This window comes from Suricata suricatta, chromosome 12, assembly GCF_006229205.1.
Source record: "Suricata suricatta isolate VVHF042 chromosome 12, meerkat_22Aug2017_6uvM2_HiC, whole genome shotgun sequence".
NCBI classification, from domain to species: Eukaryota; Metazoa; Chordata; class Mammalia; order Carnivora; family Herpestidae; genus Suricata; species Suricata suricatta.
Window position 1 is genome coordinate 9,297,165 of NC_043711.1, and position 19,390 is coordinate 9,316,554.

Sequence of the window (19,390 nt, forward strand, 5' to 3'; positions counted from 1 at the left end):
CGGGGCGGCGGCTCCGGCGGCGGCGTGGGCCGGGGCTCCTGCTGCTCTGCCTTCCTAGCGGGAAACTGACTGCCTGAGCTCTGGAGGACAAACAGAGACACTGGGGGGTCACCGGGAGCGGCCGCGGGCGGGGCTCTAGGCCTCCGCCGCCCACTGGGTCACTGAGCTCACGCAGCAACCCCAAAAAGACCCCGCCCGGTGACTCGGGGAGGAGAGAAGAATCCAGGTCGCTCTCTTAGCAAAACCTGGGCCCTTAAACTGCCAGGTGCCAGGAAAAGGGGAGGCTCCAAGGCTGAGTCTACAGCCCAACGGGCCCAGGCCCTTGAGAAGCCCCTCTCCCCATCCCGCTCCATTCCCTCCCTGCGGCCTGATGGGCCTGCACCCATCCCCAGCCTGGGCCCAGTACCAGTTTGCCCAGAGGTAAGGGAAGAAGACACGCACCTCTTGAGCCACGTGAACCGGCTGGAGCCCCTGCACCGTGAGCTGCTGCACGGGGCCGGCTTTGGGCGCCTGCGGAGTGGCTTGGACCACCGACCTCTGGGGATGGAAAAGACAAGTCAGACTAGGGTAACTATGGCTACCAGAGGCCCACCCATCCCCAAGCACCCACCCCATGCCCACATGTAAGCCTCAGAGCAGCCTGGGGAGTACGAGGCCACCCTTCTCCAGCTTTGCCCTGGCAGTCCTGCCCAGAGTGCCTTTGAGATTCATGACCACACCAACTCTCGTTCTGTCATAGGCGCGAACAAAGGCTCCTCAAACTGGGGCTGACAGGAAGTGGCAGAACCAAAGTTGAACTTGGGACTGAGGGAGTCCTTGCCGCCCACCCCGACTCTCTACGTAAGTTATCCCACACCCCCACCTCTGCATCGCCTCCACATTCTCACTTTCCATGCTGTTGCAGGAATTGTCACCCCACCCTCAGGGCGCAGAGTGAGGGGCAGAGGCTGGGGTGTGTAGGGGGGGGGTGCCTGGTAGATTAGGAGTCAAGTCCAGGCCTGGAGGTTCAGAGGGTGTGGGGGGCTGGGCAGGAGCATCTGCAAATCCTTCAGGATGAGCTTTCTGCTTTCCTCCCTGGGGAAGTCTGTGCCTTTCCTCTGGTTTTGCAAGGGGTCTGGAACCCTGCAACTGAGTGGTAACAGCCAGATGGCAGGCCACCTTCGCCACTTAACCTGCTCCAGCTGCCGTGACCGGCAGCTCAGAGCACAGCCTGAGCTGGCCACGGACTGGGAGACTGGACCCCTCCCTGAGCTCCTTAGGGGTAAGCCTGGACTTGGCTTTGGGGCTTCCTCCAGGCAACGGGGCCGAAAGAGGCAAGGCTGTTTCTCTAAGTTGTTTCCAGCACCTGTGTTAGGTGCCACCTGTGAGGATTACATCTCACCCCCCCAGCGACCCCCACCACCCTGCCCCCCGACTCCCAGGGCAGAAGTCATTATGGAGATGAGGATGCTGGGTGTGGAGCCGAGCAGAGGCGCTGGCCAGAGGCCTGGGGATGGGGGGGCAGCCGAGGCTGTACCCCCACCTGCTTGGCTCCCACAGACAGCCGCGGGGGCTGCCTGGCCAGGACCCCTTGCCCCAGCCCCACCCGCCTTGGCCTGGCACCTCTTGGGTGACGGGGACACTCTGCTGAACGCCATGGACCTGCAGCTGCTGCGGCACCGTACCCGTGGGGGCCCCAGCCGTCTTGCTGGAGGAGCTGTTTGGCTGCACCGGCGACCGCTACGAGGGAAGGAGACACAGGAGTGTGGTCTGGGCACCTGGGCCCTGAGAATACCCCTTTTCAGAGGGCTGGCCCGAGAACTACTTGAGGGGGGCGGGTGACAGGCTGCAGAGGTCTCAACCGCCTAGGCCGATAACTGGCCGAATTCCATGAATCCAAACGCCTCATCCCTGCCTTAGTCCTGGGGCCACTCCCAGGCAAGGCTGGGGTTCAGCTCAGAGGCGCTGGTGTGGGGACCCATCCTCCGCAGCTCAGAGGACACCTGTGCCTCCCTAGTGAGAGGGACTGCAGCCCTGAGGTGAGGAGGGGTAGGTGAGTGAATTCCCACTTTCGAGATGGGAAGGGACGTGCCAAGGCCACATGGCTGAGTGGTGGAACCAGGCACTGACCCCAGGCATGCTGGCTACAGAATCTGTGTTAGCTCTGGGTCATGCTGTGGCCACACTGAGCTGATGGCCCTTAGTATCCTTAACTGTTTTACGTATAGAAAACCCTGGGCTCAGAAGGCTCCCGAGGCCCGGCAAGAGTCCCCAAGGAGAAATGGATGACTGGGGGTCTGACCCCCAGCTCCCGATGCTGCCACCTAGGTGCCCAGCCACCCGTGGGTTGCCTGCCTCCAACACACTCATTAGGGGGCCCCCAGAATCTACCCTGTAGTCTGGGGAAGAGCCTCTCCCAGCGCTGAGGGGCGCAGGACTTGCTCCCCTTCCTGGGATGTGAGGCCCATCTCACCCTAGGGGAAGCTGCCTCCTCCTGGAGCAGGACTCAGCTCAGAGCTGCCAGGGCCACGAATCGGGCAGCCAAGCCACCCAACCCGGGCTCAATAAGGACTCTCGAAGAACAAGTGGGCTTGGGGGCGCAGGGACCTGCCCCCAAGTATACTCTGGGGGCACATGGCCAACCTGGGGAGACAGACACGGAAAGGGTAGCTGACGGGCCACCACCTACCTCAGGGGGCGAGTGCACCTGCTGGGTGCCATGCACCGTCAGGGAAACCTGGCCGCCCTTGCCGCCTGGGGCCGTCTGCACCACCAGACGCTGCGTGGGGAGAGCCTAGAACCGCAAGGGAAAAGGGCCACAGTTTACTCACGCCAGCCTGTCCGGTTCCTGCGAGCATCTGCGCCACACTGGGCGATGTCCTAGTGGTGCGTGCCCCTTAGCTCACAAAACAGCCCGGACAGCCCCATGTTAGGACCTCCACCGCATAGAGGGTGACAGCGAGGCTGAGGGCAGCGAAAGTGTTTGCCTGAGGCCCTGGGACCAGTAAGTCGCAGGTGAGGGTTTGTGTCCGGGGAACCTGGCCCCACAGGCCATGTGGAATATGCCATACCCTTGAGGCCCCTTCTGGGCGCAGCCCCATTCACACCGCCCACAGCCTTCTGGGGGCTGGACCACCATGTACTCACAGACCCTGTGCTGGCTACGGGCTCTTGGCTCCTAACTGGCATTGGGTTCTCTGCTTTGAGATACTGGGGCCGGACCTGAAAGCCACTTTCCTAACTGCTATTCCTCGGATGTCTATTAAGACGATTTGTGCAGCTCCTCCTTCCCCAACGGGCCCCGACCGCCACAGTGTCACTCGCCAGAGGCAGATCTGAGCAGGCCACTGGGGTGGGGGTGTGTCTGGTTGGCCGGGCCTGGTGTGGCAGGCTTACCTGCTGGGGCACTGAGATGTTGGTAAGCTGGAGGGGAGACACGTGGCCTGGCTTGGCCTGCACGCTCGTCTGGACCAGCAGACGCTGTGGGGGCAGGGAGTAAGGACCTGAACCACGCTGGCGGCAGCAGAACAGGAGGGGAGGCCAAGTACTTGTGGTCACGGTCACCAGTGCCCCTCTCACGTGCCCTCCTGCCCCGCCCCCCCCCCCGCCCTGGGGAGGGGTGCGTCCTACCTGCTGGGTGCCCTGCACCTGTTGAACCACCTGAGTGGGGACTCCGGTCTGGCTGGCGGTGGAGCCTGGACTGGCTTCCGAGACAGTCTCACTGGCCCGCATGGCACCTTCTGCGAGGAAGGGTCACTGGGTCACTCTGCCTGCTGTCCCTGCCGACCCGGAGCCTGAGCCCATGAGGATGGGACCAAGTAGCCTGAAGCCGATGGCCTCTCCATGACCCTGCCTGTCTCCAGGCTGGCCCTGACACGGCTCATCGAGGTGAGCGATAAGGACCTATGACCCTTGACGTGCAGAAGCAGCCCCGCCCTGCCCCACCCCTCCTCAGCCCAACGCTAGACCAGGAGGGGTGACCCAGGAGCCGTGATGCAACAGAGGCCCAGAGGGCTGGATCCCTCTCCCCAACAGACAGGACTTATGGACAGCCAGTGACTGACCCCCCCCCCTCCCCCAGGGTCTCGGCAGCCCTGGAAGGATCGAGGTGTTAGGGCCATCTTCCTCAAGAGGACTCCTGGCTTCCCAGGAGCGGAAGATGGTCAGGACTGAGCTCAGAAGGGCCTTGCCAACCTGTGGCCAAGCACCCCCCCACTTCACTGTCCCAGCCTGCCTGTCCTCAGTAGGGTGGGGGCAGCGGGGGGCCTGGAGGTGGGCAGGCAGGTACTCACGCTGACAGGTGGCTGAGAAGAGGCGATTGTAGAACATGGTGCCCAGCCGCCAGGCCTCACCCCTGCCCACATCCATCCAGGGGAACCTGCCCCACGGTCTTCACTCCATGCCCACCTCTTTGGGAACAGCAGGGTGCGTGGGCGGCTTTATACCAGCAACCTTGGGGAGCTAATCTCCGCCCTCCCCCCCCAACCCCGGGTTGGATGGAGAGCTCCCGGGTGCCCTCTTAGAATAAACACCCTCCTCCCAGCAGACACGGCCCAGGCAGGGCCTTCTCTGGGCTGGGGCCTTGCTATGAAGTCAGGAGGGAGCCCAGTACCCGGAGATGCTATCGGGCGGCGCAGGTCGAGTTTCATGCACATCTCGCTCTGTGATTAACAAGGGAGTTGAGAAGGGGAGGGGCACAGAGGGCAACTGTCTTTGAGAGCTGCTGGCTGGGAGCCCTCCACCCCATCCATCCAGCCCCCTCCATGAGGCCTGGCTGCTCCCAGTAGTTCCAGAAGCCAGAGTGGGGTGGTGGGGCACCTAGGTGCCTGCCCTTCCTCCAAAGTGCTACCAGAAGCCAAGGTCCCAGTGTCCCCTGCCTGGGGGTATGGAGGGGGTGTCCCTGGTGGGACTGGAGGGTGGGGGGCGAGGAGTAATAGGGGGAACTAGGGGCGCCTGGGTGGCTCAGTCGGTTAAGCGTCAGGCTTTGGCTCAGGTCATGATCTCACCGTTCGTGGGTTCGAGCCCCGCCTCGGGCTCTGTGCTGACAGCTCAGAGCCTGGAGCCTGCTTCGGATTCTGTGTCTCCCTCTCTCTCTGACCCTCCCCTGCTCGCACTGTCTCTCTCTGTCTCTCTAAATAAATAAATAAATAAATAAATAAATAAATAAATAAATAGGGAGAACTCTAGTCCCAGTGCCCCAGGTGCTGCACTAGAGTTTTCCTGGGTAGCTGAAGGCAGAAAGAACTTTTATCACCCCTATTATCAGAGAAGGCAAGAGACAAGGAAAGAGGAAGTGACCTGCCCAAGGTCACTGGCTGGGAACTGGCAAGACAGGATGCTGGCCCAGATCTGTGCCCACGCTGGGCGTGAAATCTGGAATATCAGGTCACGCTTGGGCTGACACCCCGAGGGACATGGTGAACAGCGAGGTGGGGGTCGACGGGAACACCATATGGTCCAGAGCATCCTCGGCCTCTGAAGTGGGGTGCTGAGCCTTGGCTATGGGGGGACATGGGCTTGGAAGAAAAGCCTGGCCAGGGCAGAAGGGCAGTGCTGGCGAGAACCTCAGGGACCAAGCCCGGGGCAGAGCACATGAACGGGTTACGTGCTGGGAGTAGAGGGAGGGAGGCGCCCGGAGTGGGAGGTGGTATTGGAGGAGGCCTGCCACCAGCACGAGTGGGACACGCACTGGGATGACCTCAGGCCTGCCTGGCCAGCTGCCTCTGCAGCCAATTCCAGGAGACAGATTCCTAGGTCTGGCTAGAACCTTCCCTTGCATCCACATGTGCTTCTTTGGGTGGCAAGGGAGGCCGCCATCACTGAGCTGGGCCCCAGGGAGAAACCTGAGAAAGCACCAAGTCACGTGAGGGGCCTGGCACACCTGGGTGTCCGTGGGACACAAGGAGGCGGGCCCAGCCCAAGGAGTGGCATCCAACCAAAGAGGCCCCTGACAGGGTGGGCAGTGAGCCGGGGGCTGGCCTCTGCGACCTCCTAGTCCTGGGGACTCCAATGAAAACGCCAAGGCTGATCCTTCAGTGGGGCCCTCAGCAGCTGGGAGGCCAGGGGACCTGCTGAGATCCGGCATCTGCCAGGGGTGGGGAAGCCCCAGGAAGCAGTCTGGGATGGCGCTCAAGGCTGGGAGCCCCAGCCAGGAGGGTGTGCCAGGCTGCACCATGAAGTGAGGCCTGGATGAGGGGCTCCGTGTGTGTGTGTGTGTGTGTGTGTGTGTGTGTGTGTTAGGGGCAGGGTATGAAGTCGGCAGGCCTCTGCATCTGTCTGTCTGCTTTCTCCATTCTGGGCATGTGCATGAGACCAGGGAGGGCCCTGCAGCCTCAAGTCTGTAGTCAGGAAGTGGCAGTTGATTTCCTGTCCCTCGAGCTGACGAGCATCTCTTCCTCCCCAGGCCCTGCACTTCCCCACTGAGGCCTGCGCACATCCCCAGGGCCATGAGCTCCGAGGGGGAAGGACTGAGGGAAACCCCGGAGGCTTGAGGACAAGCTGTCGTCCTCACCCATGAAGAGGGGGCAGTCTGGCTCTCTCCCTCCCGATCCTTTGATCCTGGAGATGGCTTCAGTCAGGGGCTCTTGAGCCAGCTTGTGGGTCCAGGGCCCCCTGTCTGCCCTGACCCCGGCTTCCTTTTTGGGGCTCAGGGATGCTGGCAAACACCCCATGAAGCTCTCTTTCAGACACAGGTCTCCTCGGACTCCCAAGGACTCCAAGTGTGAGAGAAGCAGGCAAGGGAGGCTGGCCGCACACTTTCCTTCAGCCCAGGCTGGTCTCCTGCGGGCGGCTGCCAGGGCCCGCAGCGCCCTCCACCCGCTTCGAGTTCCAGGCAAGAGTCTGGCAGCCCGTGAGGATGGGCACTTACGGGTCTAGAGAGCTGTTCCTGAGCAGGAAAACTTGAGTTTCCTTCCCATCACCTCCAAAGACACCTTGGGGCAGAGCCCGTAAGGTCCGGCCTGTGATGCTGCTCCCCAGCAGGGGCTCTGGGGGGGTCCGGTGGACCCCCCCCCGTTCCAGCTCCTCCCTGCGTCCCCCTGGGTCCCGGAGGAGTCCCTGGCACCTTGCCGCAGGCTTTACTGGTGTCAGTTACCTCCCCCACCCCAGCTGCGCCTGGGATGGGCTCACATGGCCCAGAGGCCACTGAGACGAAAAGAGACATGCACCCAGGAGAGGGCCATGGAGGAACCCTGGGGAATCACTGCAGGGGATGGGGGAGGGAGGGGTCAACAGGGCAGCAAGTGGAATGACAAGGTGCAGCCAACCCCCTCTTCATCAGAACAGATGAAGGAAGCCTCACCCAGTAACCCTTCGGGGGACGGGCTTGCTGCCACCAGGACAGGACAGCAGGAAACGGACAGCCGCCAGCAGCACCATGAAAGACAGGTCGAAGGAGGAATCCCAAGAGTCACCCTAGCAGCCCATTCATCAGCACAGAGTGACACCACAGTGTAATGGGGGGCCCGGGGAGCAGGAGCAAAGACCATGACCTCTAAGCACCAGGGGCCTGCTCCCTGGGTGTGCATCAGGGATCACGGGAGCGGCAGAGGGGGAGAGAGGAACATGCCAGGAATTGGGATGCCCTAGGGCCTGAAGCCACATGTCCTTTCCAGACTCTTGCCCCGAGGACTCCCTCCTGCTCTCAGCTGAGCAGGCCACCCAGGGCTGACTGAACGTCAGGGCTGTGATGGGTCAGTGCCGCTCTGGTGGGTGCTCACCCGTCATTCCACAGAGACCAGGGGACGGGGGCCACTAAGACCCAGGGGATGGGGGCCCCGCCCTCAGGGCTGAGGAGCCTGACATCATCAGTTCAGGTGATGATGAGTGTTAAGAAAAGTAAAGCAAAGTGAGGAGACGGTGTGAGCTGTGGAGGGTGGAGAGGTGCGCGTGTCAGGGAGGTGTCGCCAGAACCTGTGGGTGAGCCATCGGAAGGTTTGGGGCGCGGAGGGCTCCAGGCAGAGGGCTCTGCAAGTGCGAAGACCTGGAGGCCAGACTGAGCCTGTGGGTTTCTAGAGCTGCAGGAAGGCCAGGCCGGTAGGGCTGGAGCGGGTTGGGGAGGGGGCAGGTGGGGCTGGGAGGCTGGGCAATTGTCTGCAGGGGACAGAGACAGGAGGGATTTGAATGCCCTTTCCTGTGGGAGAGGCCATAGGGGGCCAGCTCTCCACAGGTGAGAAAGCCAAGGTCAGGGTTTGTCAGAGAGTCCCCAGGGTCCCCTGCCTCCAAATCATTTGGGTTGAACTGAGTTGTGGTGTGATTAACCCATAGCTGGTGGACGGTGGTGGGCGAGGGCAGAGGCCGGATGAGGGTGGGGGCCGAGGAGGAGGGAGAGGTGGTGGGTTCTGGCAGCATTTGGGAGCTGGGGCCAAGACGTCCTGCTGAAGGGTGGGGAGGACAGGAAGCCAGGCTGTCCTGGGCCTAGGGGTGGTGTTATTATGACAAGGAAATCTCAGGAGAGGGCGGGCTGGCTGAGGGGGAAAACTGGAAGTTCTACCTGGCCATGCTGGCTTGAGAGGCCCTGTTCAACCCTAAATGGATGGGCCACAGGTGGCTGGGGTTCAAGGTCATGGCCCAGGGAGTGCTGCCGGCACCAGGGTGGGAGTGAGTGCAGACACACTGGACGAGGCCACCATGAAGGGAGATGAGGAGGAAACAGCAAAGGGGACAGAGAAGGGAGGCAGGGAGGTGGGCAGAGACCAGGGCAGGAGGGTGACCAGTGTGCCAGGTGGTTCCCAGCAACCGAGGACGAGGCCCAGCGGATGGACGAGATAGAGCTGTGGGCGACTCCGACTGGGGCCCTGGGCAGGGGAAAGGCACAGGCAGCCGAGGAGAGGACACGAGTGAAGGGAAGGGAGGCGGAATCCTTCAAGGAATTTGAACTTAAAAGGAAATGAAGACGTGGGCAGCAGCTGGAGGGGTGCAGGGACTGGAGTTTCTGGTGGAAATGGGAGCTGTTTCCCTTTTGCAGGGCGGTGGGAAAGGTCTGCAAGAGCGGGACCCAGCCATGAGGCCGGGGCGGGGATGGCCTGGGATCTGCAGAGCTGGTGGGCGCCCTGAGACCTGGAGAGCTATGGGGCCAGCTCAGGGGAGATGGGGTCCTTCTTGATAAGTGGTGGCGCCTGTCCCCAGCGAGGTAGGCAGCAGGGTCAGGGGTCAGGGGTGCGGAGTGAGACAACACGAGGGGGGTGAGGGTGGCTTTCTGGCAGACTTGGGAGGTGGGGTGTGCTGGGGAGAAAGCCTCGCGGCATAACTGGGCGGTGCTGAGAGCCTGCTAGAGATGCGCAGCCTGGGGACCCTGGCCACGTCCGTGGCTGCTCCTCCCAGCATGCCTCTCTCGTGACATAGTCCCGGCGGTAAAGGGTCACCACTCTGAGTGCCTGCCTGCCCCCACCCCCAGCCCTCTCTGGAGACCCCAACACTGCCAGGAGCCTCAAGGGTGCTGCTCAGGGCTCAGGCTACATCTGCTCTGGTCCCCTGGGGCCATGTCAGTTGCCACATGTCACTCTATATTATCCTGTCTCCCTAAACCCAGTCTTGACCTGCCCCTTCCACGCCCTCCCAGGATGGCTTTGCGGTCCCATACCCCCCCCTTGCTTTTCCATGTTGGAAGAACTGAGGGGCTTCAAGGCATTCTCCGCCCCCCCCCACCCCCATCATGCACTCTGGAAACCACTAAAGATGCCCAGTCCAGGTCTGAGCCCCGTGCTCTCAGGGGTGTGGCTCCCTGTCCTGACCCTCTGTCCCCAGTCCCTCCCGCTGGGCCCATCTCCAGCCTGGAAAGAACTAGGACATGGGAAAGACAGATGCCATGACTCAGGCTTCCTAGTCACTTTCTCCACAGCCACAGGAGAGGCTGCAGTGAGAAACAGGGGTCCTTGGCCACACGATCATGAAATTGCCCGACCAATGGCCCCCCTCAATCCCTGGGTCCTGCCAGAAACAAAAAGGTGGCACCTCCGGGAAGGCCTCCGGGCTGACCTCCCTAAAGCGCCCCCATGAGCGCCTCATGGGAAACGAGGAAGGGCCCAGAAGGCAGCGGCCAGGCTGAGCTCACCCTCCATCTCCTTTTGCAAACTTTCAGTCCCCTGCCCAGGGGCAGTTTTCTTGGGGACAGAGACAGAAACAGCTCTAAGAGGTGCCCTGGTGGAAAGGCATATAGGCGTGCAGAAGCCTCGCTGCTTGGCCTGACCACTGCTTCCCCAGAAACACCCCTGAAGTCCTACCGGGGGACCCCAGCGAGCCTGAAAGCTGCCAGGCTGCTGCCAGGCACCGTGACAGAGGGAGGGCGTCACTGTGCCCCTCGCATCCAGGACGCAGGACTCCCAAACTCCCATCCGAGCCGGCCACAGGGCATCCCCGGTTCCCAGCACATGCCCACTTACCAGAGACGGTGACCACGATGTACTGCTGGGACACTGGGCTCGGGGTGGGGGCGCCCGCCGGCTGCGAGGGTGCAGGGGTGGCCGGCAGCTCCGTCACGTACTGCTTCTGGCCGCCGGGGGGCTGTGCCTGGGGCTGGGGGCTCTGCAACTCAGTGACATACTGGGGCTGGGGGGTAGCGGCGGCGGCAGGCGGCTGGGGGGGCTGGGGCGCCGCTGGTGGCGGCGGCGGGGGCTGGGGCTGGGCCTGCGGTGGCTGGGGTGGTGGCGGGGCTCCCTGTAGCTCAGTAACGTACGCTGGTGTTGCCATGCCAACAGTGGGGAAAATGATAATAAATAAGGCTTTTTTTCCCCCTTCCTTGGGAAGAAGGGGGGGGACAAAACAAAACAAAAAACACACACAAAAAAAACAAAAACAAAAGAAGGAAAAACAAGAATTAATCTACAGGCAGAGGAAACCAGGAACAGCCCTGGGCCCCCTAGAGACACTTTAGGTTCATCGCTAACTTAATTAAATCCCGAGGCAGGTGGCCAGAGACCAGCGGCCCATCACTGCAGGCGGGACTGGTCATGGATGGGGGCTGGCCTACACCGCTTCCACTCACCCCCGTCCAGGGCTTCTGCCTTCTTCCTTCCCAGCCTCTGCTGCCTGGGGGACCCCTGTGTCACAGGAGGGTGAGGGAGGGTGGGGTCTTGGGCCCTCACCCAGAGACCAATGGTATGTTTCTCCTGAGGGCTCCCTCAGACTGGGCAGACTGGACACTGTGCTGAGTGCATTCTCTCCATTATTTCATTTTAAACTCTACAATGACCATGCCTAGGTTTGGCTTTGCTCTGCCAGCTGAAGCTCAGAGAGGTTAAGGAGCTTGCCCGAAGCCACACAGCAGATGTGAGCTCATCACAGGAAGACCGCACTTCTGAGTCTAGGGGCACCGGGCTGGGAGCAGGCCCTGGCCACAGGGGGACCGGGCTGATCACTGCCGACCTCAGAATGGGGCCGGCCCAACCAGCCAGAGGCAGCTTTTCTGGCTGCTAAGGGATCATGGTCCTGCTCCCAGGTACTGGGCCAGGCGCCCGGCCCCTCCTGATGAGCCCAGTTCCTTCTAGCTGGCTGCCCCCCCAGGGCTAAGCCTCGCCTGGAGAGCCCCACCTCCCCCTCACCAGGCTGGGGCCTCATCAGAAGACGGGCAAACGGTTTCCCTGCTGCCGCCCACACTACCGGGTGTCGTCCCCAGCTCCTGAGCATCTGAGGACAGTGGAACAAGCACTAGCGTGGCTAACAGAGGCTCCAGCCCCAGGACCGTCGCGGCCCCTGCCTGGCCCAGGGGAGTATTTGGGTCGGAAAGCCCTGCCTATGGTTGCCTGTGACACCTGTGGGCACTCCGGGCCCCGCCGGCCACCAAACCACAGCCCTGGAGTGCCTGCGTGCCATCACGTGCTGACAGGTGGCCCTCTGGCCCCTGGTGATGAGGAGTGGGATGTGCAAGGGGAAGGAGGGGGAGAGAAACGACCCCTGCTTGACCGGAGGCCCCAGGACCCTTGGCCGCGATCGCCTCTGCACACAGCAGCCCCACGAGGGAGGGGTCACCATGGCCATTTTACAGATGAGCAAAACCATGCCAAGGGTGCCCGGCAACTGGTAAGGGGAGGATTTGACCCCGGGCTTCTCTGATCTCCGGAAGTGTGCTCTCACCGCCCCCAGCCCCACCCCGGGAGCCAGGCACTCATGGCTCATTTCTCCCAATCACTGGATACAGGGTCTTCTCTGTTCTTCAATGGGCACATCTCTGAGCCCCACCCCCAGAGATTTAACACCTGCACATGCAAGGAAAAGGCATCTTCCTCAGCCCCTGCCCCCCAAACTCCATGCCAGCATCAGAGGGAGGGGCTGCCTTATGGGGGCTCCTCACACCACGGGGTCCCAACTCTGGCCAAGCTCAGGGGCTCGAGTCACTGCCGCTGATCGGTGTCCGTCAGTTTGGTGTCAGACCCACCTCGACATGAACCCTGAGTGGTGTCTTAATTCACGAACACGTTCCTGACCTTCCCCCAGGCCTCAGTTTCCCGGTCTGTATCTGGGGGCGAGGAGGTCACCAATGCACAGGGCTGGTGTAAAGGTCCGACGAGACGAGCCCAGCACCCAGGAAGCACTGAGGGGTGCAAGCCGCTCTTCTCATTATCGTTGAACAAATATCTGTGCCACTTAAAGATGGCGGAGGGAGACTCACACATTCCTCGGGCTCTTAGAAAGAGGTGCTGGGGCGGGGGTTGGGGGGACTCCAGCCCTGGTGTTCCTCAGTGCCACCTAGGGAGCCAGTTAAATGCAAGTTCCTGGGTCCCACTGCCCAGAGCCTGGGATGGCCCCAGAGTCTGCCGTTTGAGCTAACTCCCCACAAGATGATTCCCAGGCAGGTGGCCCCAGGGGACCTCTGTGAGAAACCCTGGCCTGGGCTTTCTGGGCCCAGGCAGAGGCTTGCTCCTGGGCCACCTCCCACAAGGAAAGGACTTTTAAAAGCTCCGCACAGGGGCGCCTGGGTGGCTCAGTCAGTTAAGCTTCTGACTTCCGCTCAGGTCATGATCTCGCAGTTTGTGAGTTCAAGCCCCACACTGGGCTCTGTGCTGACAGCTCGGAGCCTGAAGCCTGTTTCAGATTCTGTGTGTGTCTCTCTCTGCCCCTCCCCCATTCATGCCCGTGCACTCTCTCTCTCTCTCTCTCTCTCTCAAATAAATAAACATTTAAATAAATAAAATAAAAAATACAAACCTCACACTTGCAGGTGCTTTCTCCTCCTTGAGGTGCAAAGCCCAAAAGGCCTCATTCCTTCCACCCAGGGCGGTGGACAGAAGCGGCACTGAAGACTAACCGGCCAAACTTGAAAAGGAGGAGAGGAAGGGCACCTGCCCGGGTGGCTTAGTCGCTTGAGCGTCTGACTCGGGCTCAGGTCATGATCTCACTGTTTGTGGGTTCGAGCCCCGTGTCCCACTCTTGTGCTGACAGCTCAGAGCCTGGAGCCTGCTTCCGATTCTGTGCCTCCCTCTCTTTCTGCCCCTCCCCTACTCGGAGTCTGTTTTTCTCTCTCTCTCTCTCTTAAAAATACATAAACATTAAGAAATTTTATTTGAAAAGGAGGAGTGGAGATTAATGAAACAGTTAAACCAACTCTCCATTGGACGTCTTCTCAGCACTGTCATTGTTGATCAGTCTCCAGGAAGGACAATACGGGAGACCGAGTTTCCCCCAAATATTTGACCAAGGAACCCTTTCCCTTCTGTTTGTGGACGACTAGGTTAAGCACTGTTTCACAGGGTGTCCCTAGAGAGAAATAAGTGACAAACACTTATACGGCACGAGACCTCTTTCTTTACAGAGCAGGGCACACAAAACGAGGGAGTTACTCAGCAAATCTGCTCCTCGGCAATGAAACTGCCAAGAAAAGCACCGATGGCTGTACCTGTCTTCCCAAGTCAGTATCTGTTTTTGGAGAATGTTCGCATCAATCTTTGAATCAGTCCATCTGTGGGCAGGCAGCCTCTATTCCAACTACTTGACTCTGCCGTGTGGTGAAAGCAGCCATCGGTAATATGAAAACAAATGAGCGCAGCTATGTGCTAATAAAACTTTATTTACAGACACCGAGATTTGAATTTCATATAGTAGCACGTCATGAAATTTTATTCATGCCACAAAATATTCTTTTGATTTTTCCCCTCAATCTCTTAAAGGTCAAAATCATTCTTAATTCACAAAACCAGGTGGCAGCCATAGTTTGCCGACCTCTGTTCTGAATGCCAGATTCTACAACCAAACGGTTTACACCTTGGACAAGCCCCTCTTAAGGAAATGGAAGGAAAACTCACTTTCCTCGTCTGTAGAATGGGTTCAATAAGGAACTTGCAAGGGAATAGGGAACTTAAATATCATGATGTGCGTTTCCTTGAATCTCTATAACTAGTTACGTTTTAAGACTTCTCAAAAATTTCTCCAAAACAGATTCTATGGCTGGACACTTCCCACCACTTTCGTCAACCAGTCTAAGGTGTCAGGCCCCCAGAGCACTCTCATTACCGGCTCCCAGCTCCAGTCTTGCCTCCACAGTCTTTAAGATCCTTTGAAACACAAATCCTACCTTGTCACTCCTGCATACAGAAGGTTCCAAGGCTCCTATCACAGAAACTAAATAAAATCCAGAGCCCTTCCTGAGACCTCTGGGGCCGTGAACTGGCCCCTCAAGTTTCTCCCGTTCTCACTTTAAATGCTCTAGACAAACTGGCTCTTGCTCCGAGAATGTTCCACGCTTCCTCCTGCCTCAGGACCTTTGCACCGACTCTTCCGCCTGACTGACATGCTCTCCTCACCTCTACCTCCATTCTCCAGTGCTGGCTGCCTCGTATCATTCAGGTTATATGTCACCTTCTCGGGTCTCACGTGTGCCACCCACCCCAAGCACTCTGAAGTACATATTTCTGCTTTATTTTCTTCCTGGACATATACTTCCTTATTTGCTTTTCTTTTTAAATTTTTTTAATTATTTTTATTTATTTTTGAGAGAGAGAGACAGCATAAGCAGGGGAGGGTCAGAGAGAGAGGGAAACACAGAATCTGAAGCAGGCTCCGGCTCTGAGCTAGCTGTCAGCACAGAGCCAATGTGGGACTCAAACCCATGAACCGTGAGATCATGACCTGAGTCGAAGCCAGATACTTAACTGACTAAGCCACCCAGGTGCCCCTTCTTTTCTTTTTTAAAATGTTTATCTTATATTATTTTTGAGAGAGAGAGAGAGTATGCAGGGGAAGGGCAGAAAAAGGGAGACAGAGGTACGAAGCCGACTCTGCTCTGTGACCGCAGAGCCCAGTTCGGGGCGTGGGCTCACAACCGTGAGATCATGATGACCTGAGCCGAAGTCAAGAGTCAGCCGCTTAGCCGACTGAGCCACCCAGGCGGCCCCTTGTCCTCCTAGTCATAGTTCCTCTTCCTTCCCTGACCAGAAACACAAGCTCTCCAAGGGCAGAGGCCTGGCCTGCCGGGCCCGTCACAGATCTCCAGGTCCTAGAACCCTGATGGGCACGTGGCGGGGCTCAACTTTTACTGTCAAATGAGTGTCCACAGGCCAGGAATACACTGCTAATGAGGCTCAACGGTCATTTTGAACCTACCAATTGATGAGATCTTGTGAAAAAGTTACTGCCCCCTGCCTGTGCCTGCCAGCAGTGGGCGATGCCCGCCCCCCTCGCCCGGCCCAGAACGGGGCCCCCAGCCCGAGAAGAGTACGGAGTGCGCCGTTGCTATCTGCAGGCTGCCTCCCTGGGGAAGTCGGCCTGGCCCAGCAGCCCCGAGATGTTGGGATGGGGGGGGCGGTGTAGGGACTTCAGCTCCAGGCACGCCATTCCCACGACACCCACACTCCTGGCTCACCCAGCTGCCTCCCAGAGGCTTTGGGGCTAAGTCTGGGCCCAGGCCCAGGAGAATTTTTCTGTCTGGCTGCTCTCCTAATGCAGGAGAAGGGCTGTTCAGGAGCAAGGGGAATGGCACTCTCTCACTGGGAACCAGAGTCCTGGCGTCCAGCATCCTGGGGTCTCTGTCATCTCTGTCATCTGCCCACACAGCCCAGCAAGTGAGTCACCCTTTAGAGCCACTAGGCTCTCACCCAATTCAAAATGATAAAAATAAATGCAAGCGGTGTAAGTCCCAGGGCTGAGCAGGAAAGGACAATCAAGATAATAACGGCGGCAGCTAACGCAGGTCAAGCAGTTACTATGTATTTGATGTTCAACATGTTTCTTTTACCAGATCCATAACACAGGAGTATGAGATTAAAAGTTATTACCAGTGATCACTGCCCCTAGCTTAGACCAAAGGAAACTGAGGTCTAGAGAAGTAACTAATCCAAGGGCACACGTGAGAAGGCAGCTGATTGCTTCCACAAGCAAAACAACCCATGCTCTCCACACCTCCCCCCACCTCCGTCAGAAAAGCCTTCTGCACTTGGGCCGTTCAAATATAAATGTTACAGCGGGGAGAGGGGCAGTTAACAAGATTAGATCTTGGCTAACATCGCCTTCTGCTCAAAGTCTGCCTTTCCAACAGGTGGTGAGGACCTTTCTGGCAACTCAGTATTTCCAGATTTGCACTGAAAATTGATCTCTGCCTTTCCGAACTTTCACTGGGTCCTGTCACCTCTCAGAGAGGACCGGGTCCAGAAAAAGTCCCCAGAAGTGAGACACTGTGCCCCTACCCCCCACCCCTTATCTCAAATTCTTGACAGAAAGTTTTAGGAGAGCCTGAGACAATCCTTTTCCTTTAAGTTTACTGATTTTTTTTAAATGTTTTACTTATTTTTGAGAGAGAGAGAGACAGCGCGAGCAGGGGAGGGTCAGAGAAAGGGGGAGACACAGAATCTGAAGCAGGCTCTAGGCTCTGAGCTGTCAGCATAGATCCCCACGCGGGGCTCGAACCAACGAGCCATGAGATCATGACCTGAGCCGAAGTCGGACGCTCAACCGACTGAGCCACCCAGGCGTCCTTAAGTTTATCGATTTTAAAAGCAAACGGCTCCAGTTTGCACACTGCCTCTCAGCTCTGCGGATGCCTAACTCCAAAGCAAGACAGAGAACAAGCAAAGCGGACTTGGCCCAGCTGGCTATCTGAAAAAAAATAAACTCTTCCCCAAGCTGGCAGATCCTGCTGCCCGGCAAAGCACTCACTCAGACTCTCCTGTAACAAACAGGGAACACTTCCCCTTTCCTCCTATCTTGATGCGCAGCTCCTGCCCACGTGGCTCCGGAGGCTGGTACCTCCTCAGTGACATGTAACCCAGTTGACACCAACTTGATTGACATTCAAAAACATGTGTCTGGCTAAGAGAAGCGGCTTAAGAAATCTAAGAAAACTTCCACGGGCGCCATTTGCTTCCCATTTCCAGAAAGGGAGACCCTGATGGCCAAGGAGGTTAGAAATCATCCCATCTCCAGAAACAAGTCCTCTGGCCCCAGGCAACGCCAGGTCTAAGAGAGCAGCCCACAGAGAAGCAATCAAGTTTCTGTTCTTCTATCTCAGTCACCCCAGATCACTCATCTCCCCACCACAGGCTTCGATTTCTGCAAACCAAATGTTCCCGGCTGAAGCCGTATTCCTAGCTCACAGTTTCGCCATGAAACTTTGTTTCCCTTTGCTTTCTCTCAGAGGGATAGTGGCAGATTTAGGAACAGACAGAAGTGCTTTAGTCAAGATTAGCTAACAGTTCTATCAAACCATATTCAAAAACAGCACACAGCAGTAAAAGTTCAAAGATGAGGCTTAGACAAATTCCTGAAAGGAGTCAGAAATCCCTGAAATGCAGAAAAGGGACGAGAGCAATGATTCTCCCCACTTTACATGATAGAAAACTGAGGCCGCAGATGTGGCAGGCATTGAGTACTGGGGATGACTGGGGAAGTTGATTTCTAAAGCGACGCGGCACAGGTGGCCTCCCATCGCTTTGGGAGGCGGTGAGGCTCTGGCGGCAGCTGCCCCACCCGGTTCCCCCGCCACCTGCACCCGCCGGCCCCGCCCACACCTTACGACCTGGCCCCGCCCACTCACCTCGGCCCCGCCTCGCCCCTCCCTCGCTCCCATTGGCCCAGCCTTCCCAGGCCCGCCTTTCCGCGCCTCCCAACATATAAAAGCCCCCCGCCCCGTCCAGCCGACCTCCACTCGCCGCCGGCCTGCTAGCGCCCGCCCCTCGCAGGGGCTGGGCCCTGGACCCCAGGGGCGGGTGGTGTCGCCCCAGCCGGGCCCCGGCCCCCTCCCCCACAGCCCCGACAGTCGCCGCCGCCATTTTGACCGCCCGCCCCTTCCCCCCGGACTATGATTACAGCGACACCCGCCGCCCGGGCCCCGCCACCCTCCCTGGCCGGGCCCGCCACCCCAGGGCCGCCCGGGTTACCTCGGCTTCTTCCTACTTCTGTCCGCAGAAGGGCTTTCCAGAGGTCTCGGAGGCGATGCTGGGAGGGGTACGGAACGTGCCGGGGTCCCCGGGCCGGGCAGGGGGGGTGGGGGTGGGGGTCGGCCGGGTGGTTGTTGTTGTTGACTCGCGTTGCCGGGTTGCTTGGTCGCCACGACTACCGTGGCTATGGCGCCTCCGTTTCCCTCACCGGGGCAACTGTTGCTACCCACCCTACACACGTCACGAGCGGGGGCGGAGTCTCGGGTGATTGGCGGCGCCGGGAGAAGTGATTGGACGACGCCAGGTCCTGCTGCTACGCTATTGGTCCTAAGTCACGCTTTTCAACACCCTCTCGACTTCTAGGCGCTCTGATTCATCGATATGAATGCCCATCATAGGAAACTGAGCCCTCAAAGGCAGAAGAACCCATCACTCCCGCAAGGAAGCAGCGGCCAAAGAATAAAGGGGTGGGGTCTGTGAGGTTGGGATTGGTTTGCGGCTGTAAAACCTGCCTTACGGTTCTGCTAAAGGGATGTCAATCTATTCCAAAGGTTTGCCGCGCTCTGTAGCTGGGGACCGTGCGCATGCGCGGCACGCAAGGCCAGCTGGGAGTAGTAGTCCGCTCTGCGTACTTTAAACGCCTTACCAACTATAAAAGGCGAGAAAGGCAAGCTCTCTTCCTTCAGACTTCTTCCTTCCCCGGTGGGTCAGTTCCTGGCCTCGCGCGCTTACGTCACGGGAGGAATGCGGTGACGCGCGCAGCTCGTCTGTGACGTTAGCGGCGGGGCAGGGCTAGGGGGCTCGATGACGTCACTGGGCTCTCTTCCCCTTCCCCCCCCACTGCCCTAGGATGGTGAGACAGTCGTGGGGAGTCAAGTCTGGGTTCGATCCCAGGTCCCGTCCCTTGAGCAAACTTCCCCCGCCACCTCCGCCTAGACCCGGCTCCCGCGAGTGCTCTCGCCTCCCCCTCCAATCGGGCCGGGAAAGGTCACGGCTGCCGGGACAACTGCGGCTATCTCGGCCCCGCAGGCGGTGCGGACAGCGCTGGGAAAGGTCTCCTGCAAGCGGAGGACTTAATTAGAGGCTTCTAGCGCGGGCGATAAGCAAAGGTC

At 59.1% G+C, this 19,390-nt stretch overlaps 1 protein-coding gene and 2 long non-coding RNA genes across 3 annotated transcripts in view; 2 read left to right on the forward strand and 1 right to left on the reverse strand.

Annotated features, from left to right (window-relative positions):
- The window catches only part of RFX1 (regulatory factor X1), a 31,162-nt gene extending 12,759 nt beyond the window's left edge, over positions 1 to 18,403 (reverse strand). The window contains exons 1-7 of the mRNA XM_029916015.1: positions 18,279 to 18,403; positions 10,359 to 10,713; positions 3,610 to 3,719; positions 3,376 to 3,459; positions 2,669 to 2,773; positions 1,603 to 1,719; positions 442 to 537 (exon numbers count right to left, since the gene is read on the reverse strand). Of these exons, the coding sequence (XP_029771875.1) occupies positions 442 to 537; positions 1,603 to 1,719; positions 2,669 to 2,773; positions 3,376 to 3,459; positions 3,610 to 3,719; positions 10,359 to 10,665 (819 nt within the window). The 5' untranslated portion in view covers positions 10,666 to 10,713; positions 18,279 to 18,403. The remainder of the gene's footprint in view (positions 1 to 441; positions 538 to 1,602; positions 1,720 to 2,668; positions 2,774 to 3,375; positions 3,460 to 3,609; positions 3,720 to 10,358; positions 10,714 to 18,278) is intronic.
- The window catches only part of LOC115273114, a 22,173-nt gene continuing 2,789 nt past the window's right edge, over positions 7 to 19,390 (forward strand). The window contains exons 1-2 of the long non-coding RNA XR_003900687.1: positions 7 to 567; positions 740 to 840. This is a non-coding gene — a long non-coding RNA (uncharacterized LOC115273114). The remainder of the gene's footprint in view (positions 568 to 739; positions 841 to 19,390) is intronic.
- On the forward strand, positions 17,973 to 18,958 carry LOC115273113. The gene is made up of 2 exons (XR_003900686.1): positions 17,973 to 18,345; positions 18,642 to 18,958. It is a non-coding gene; the product is annotated as an uncharacterized LOC115273113 (long non-coding RNA).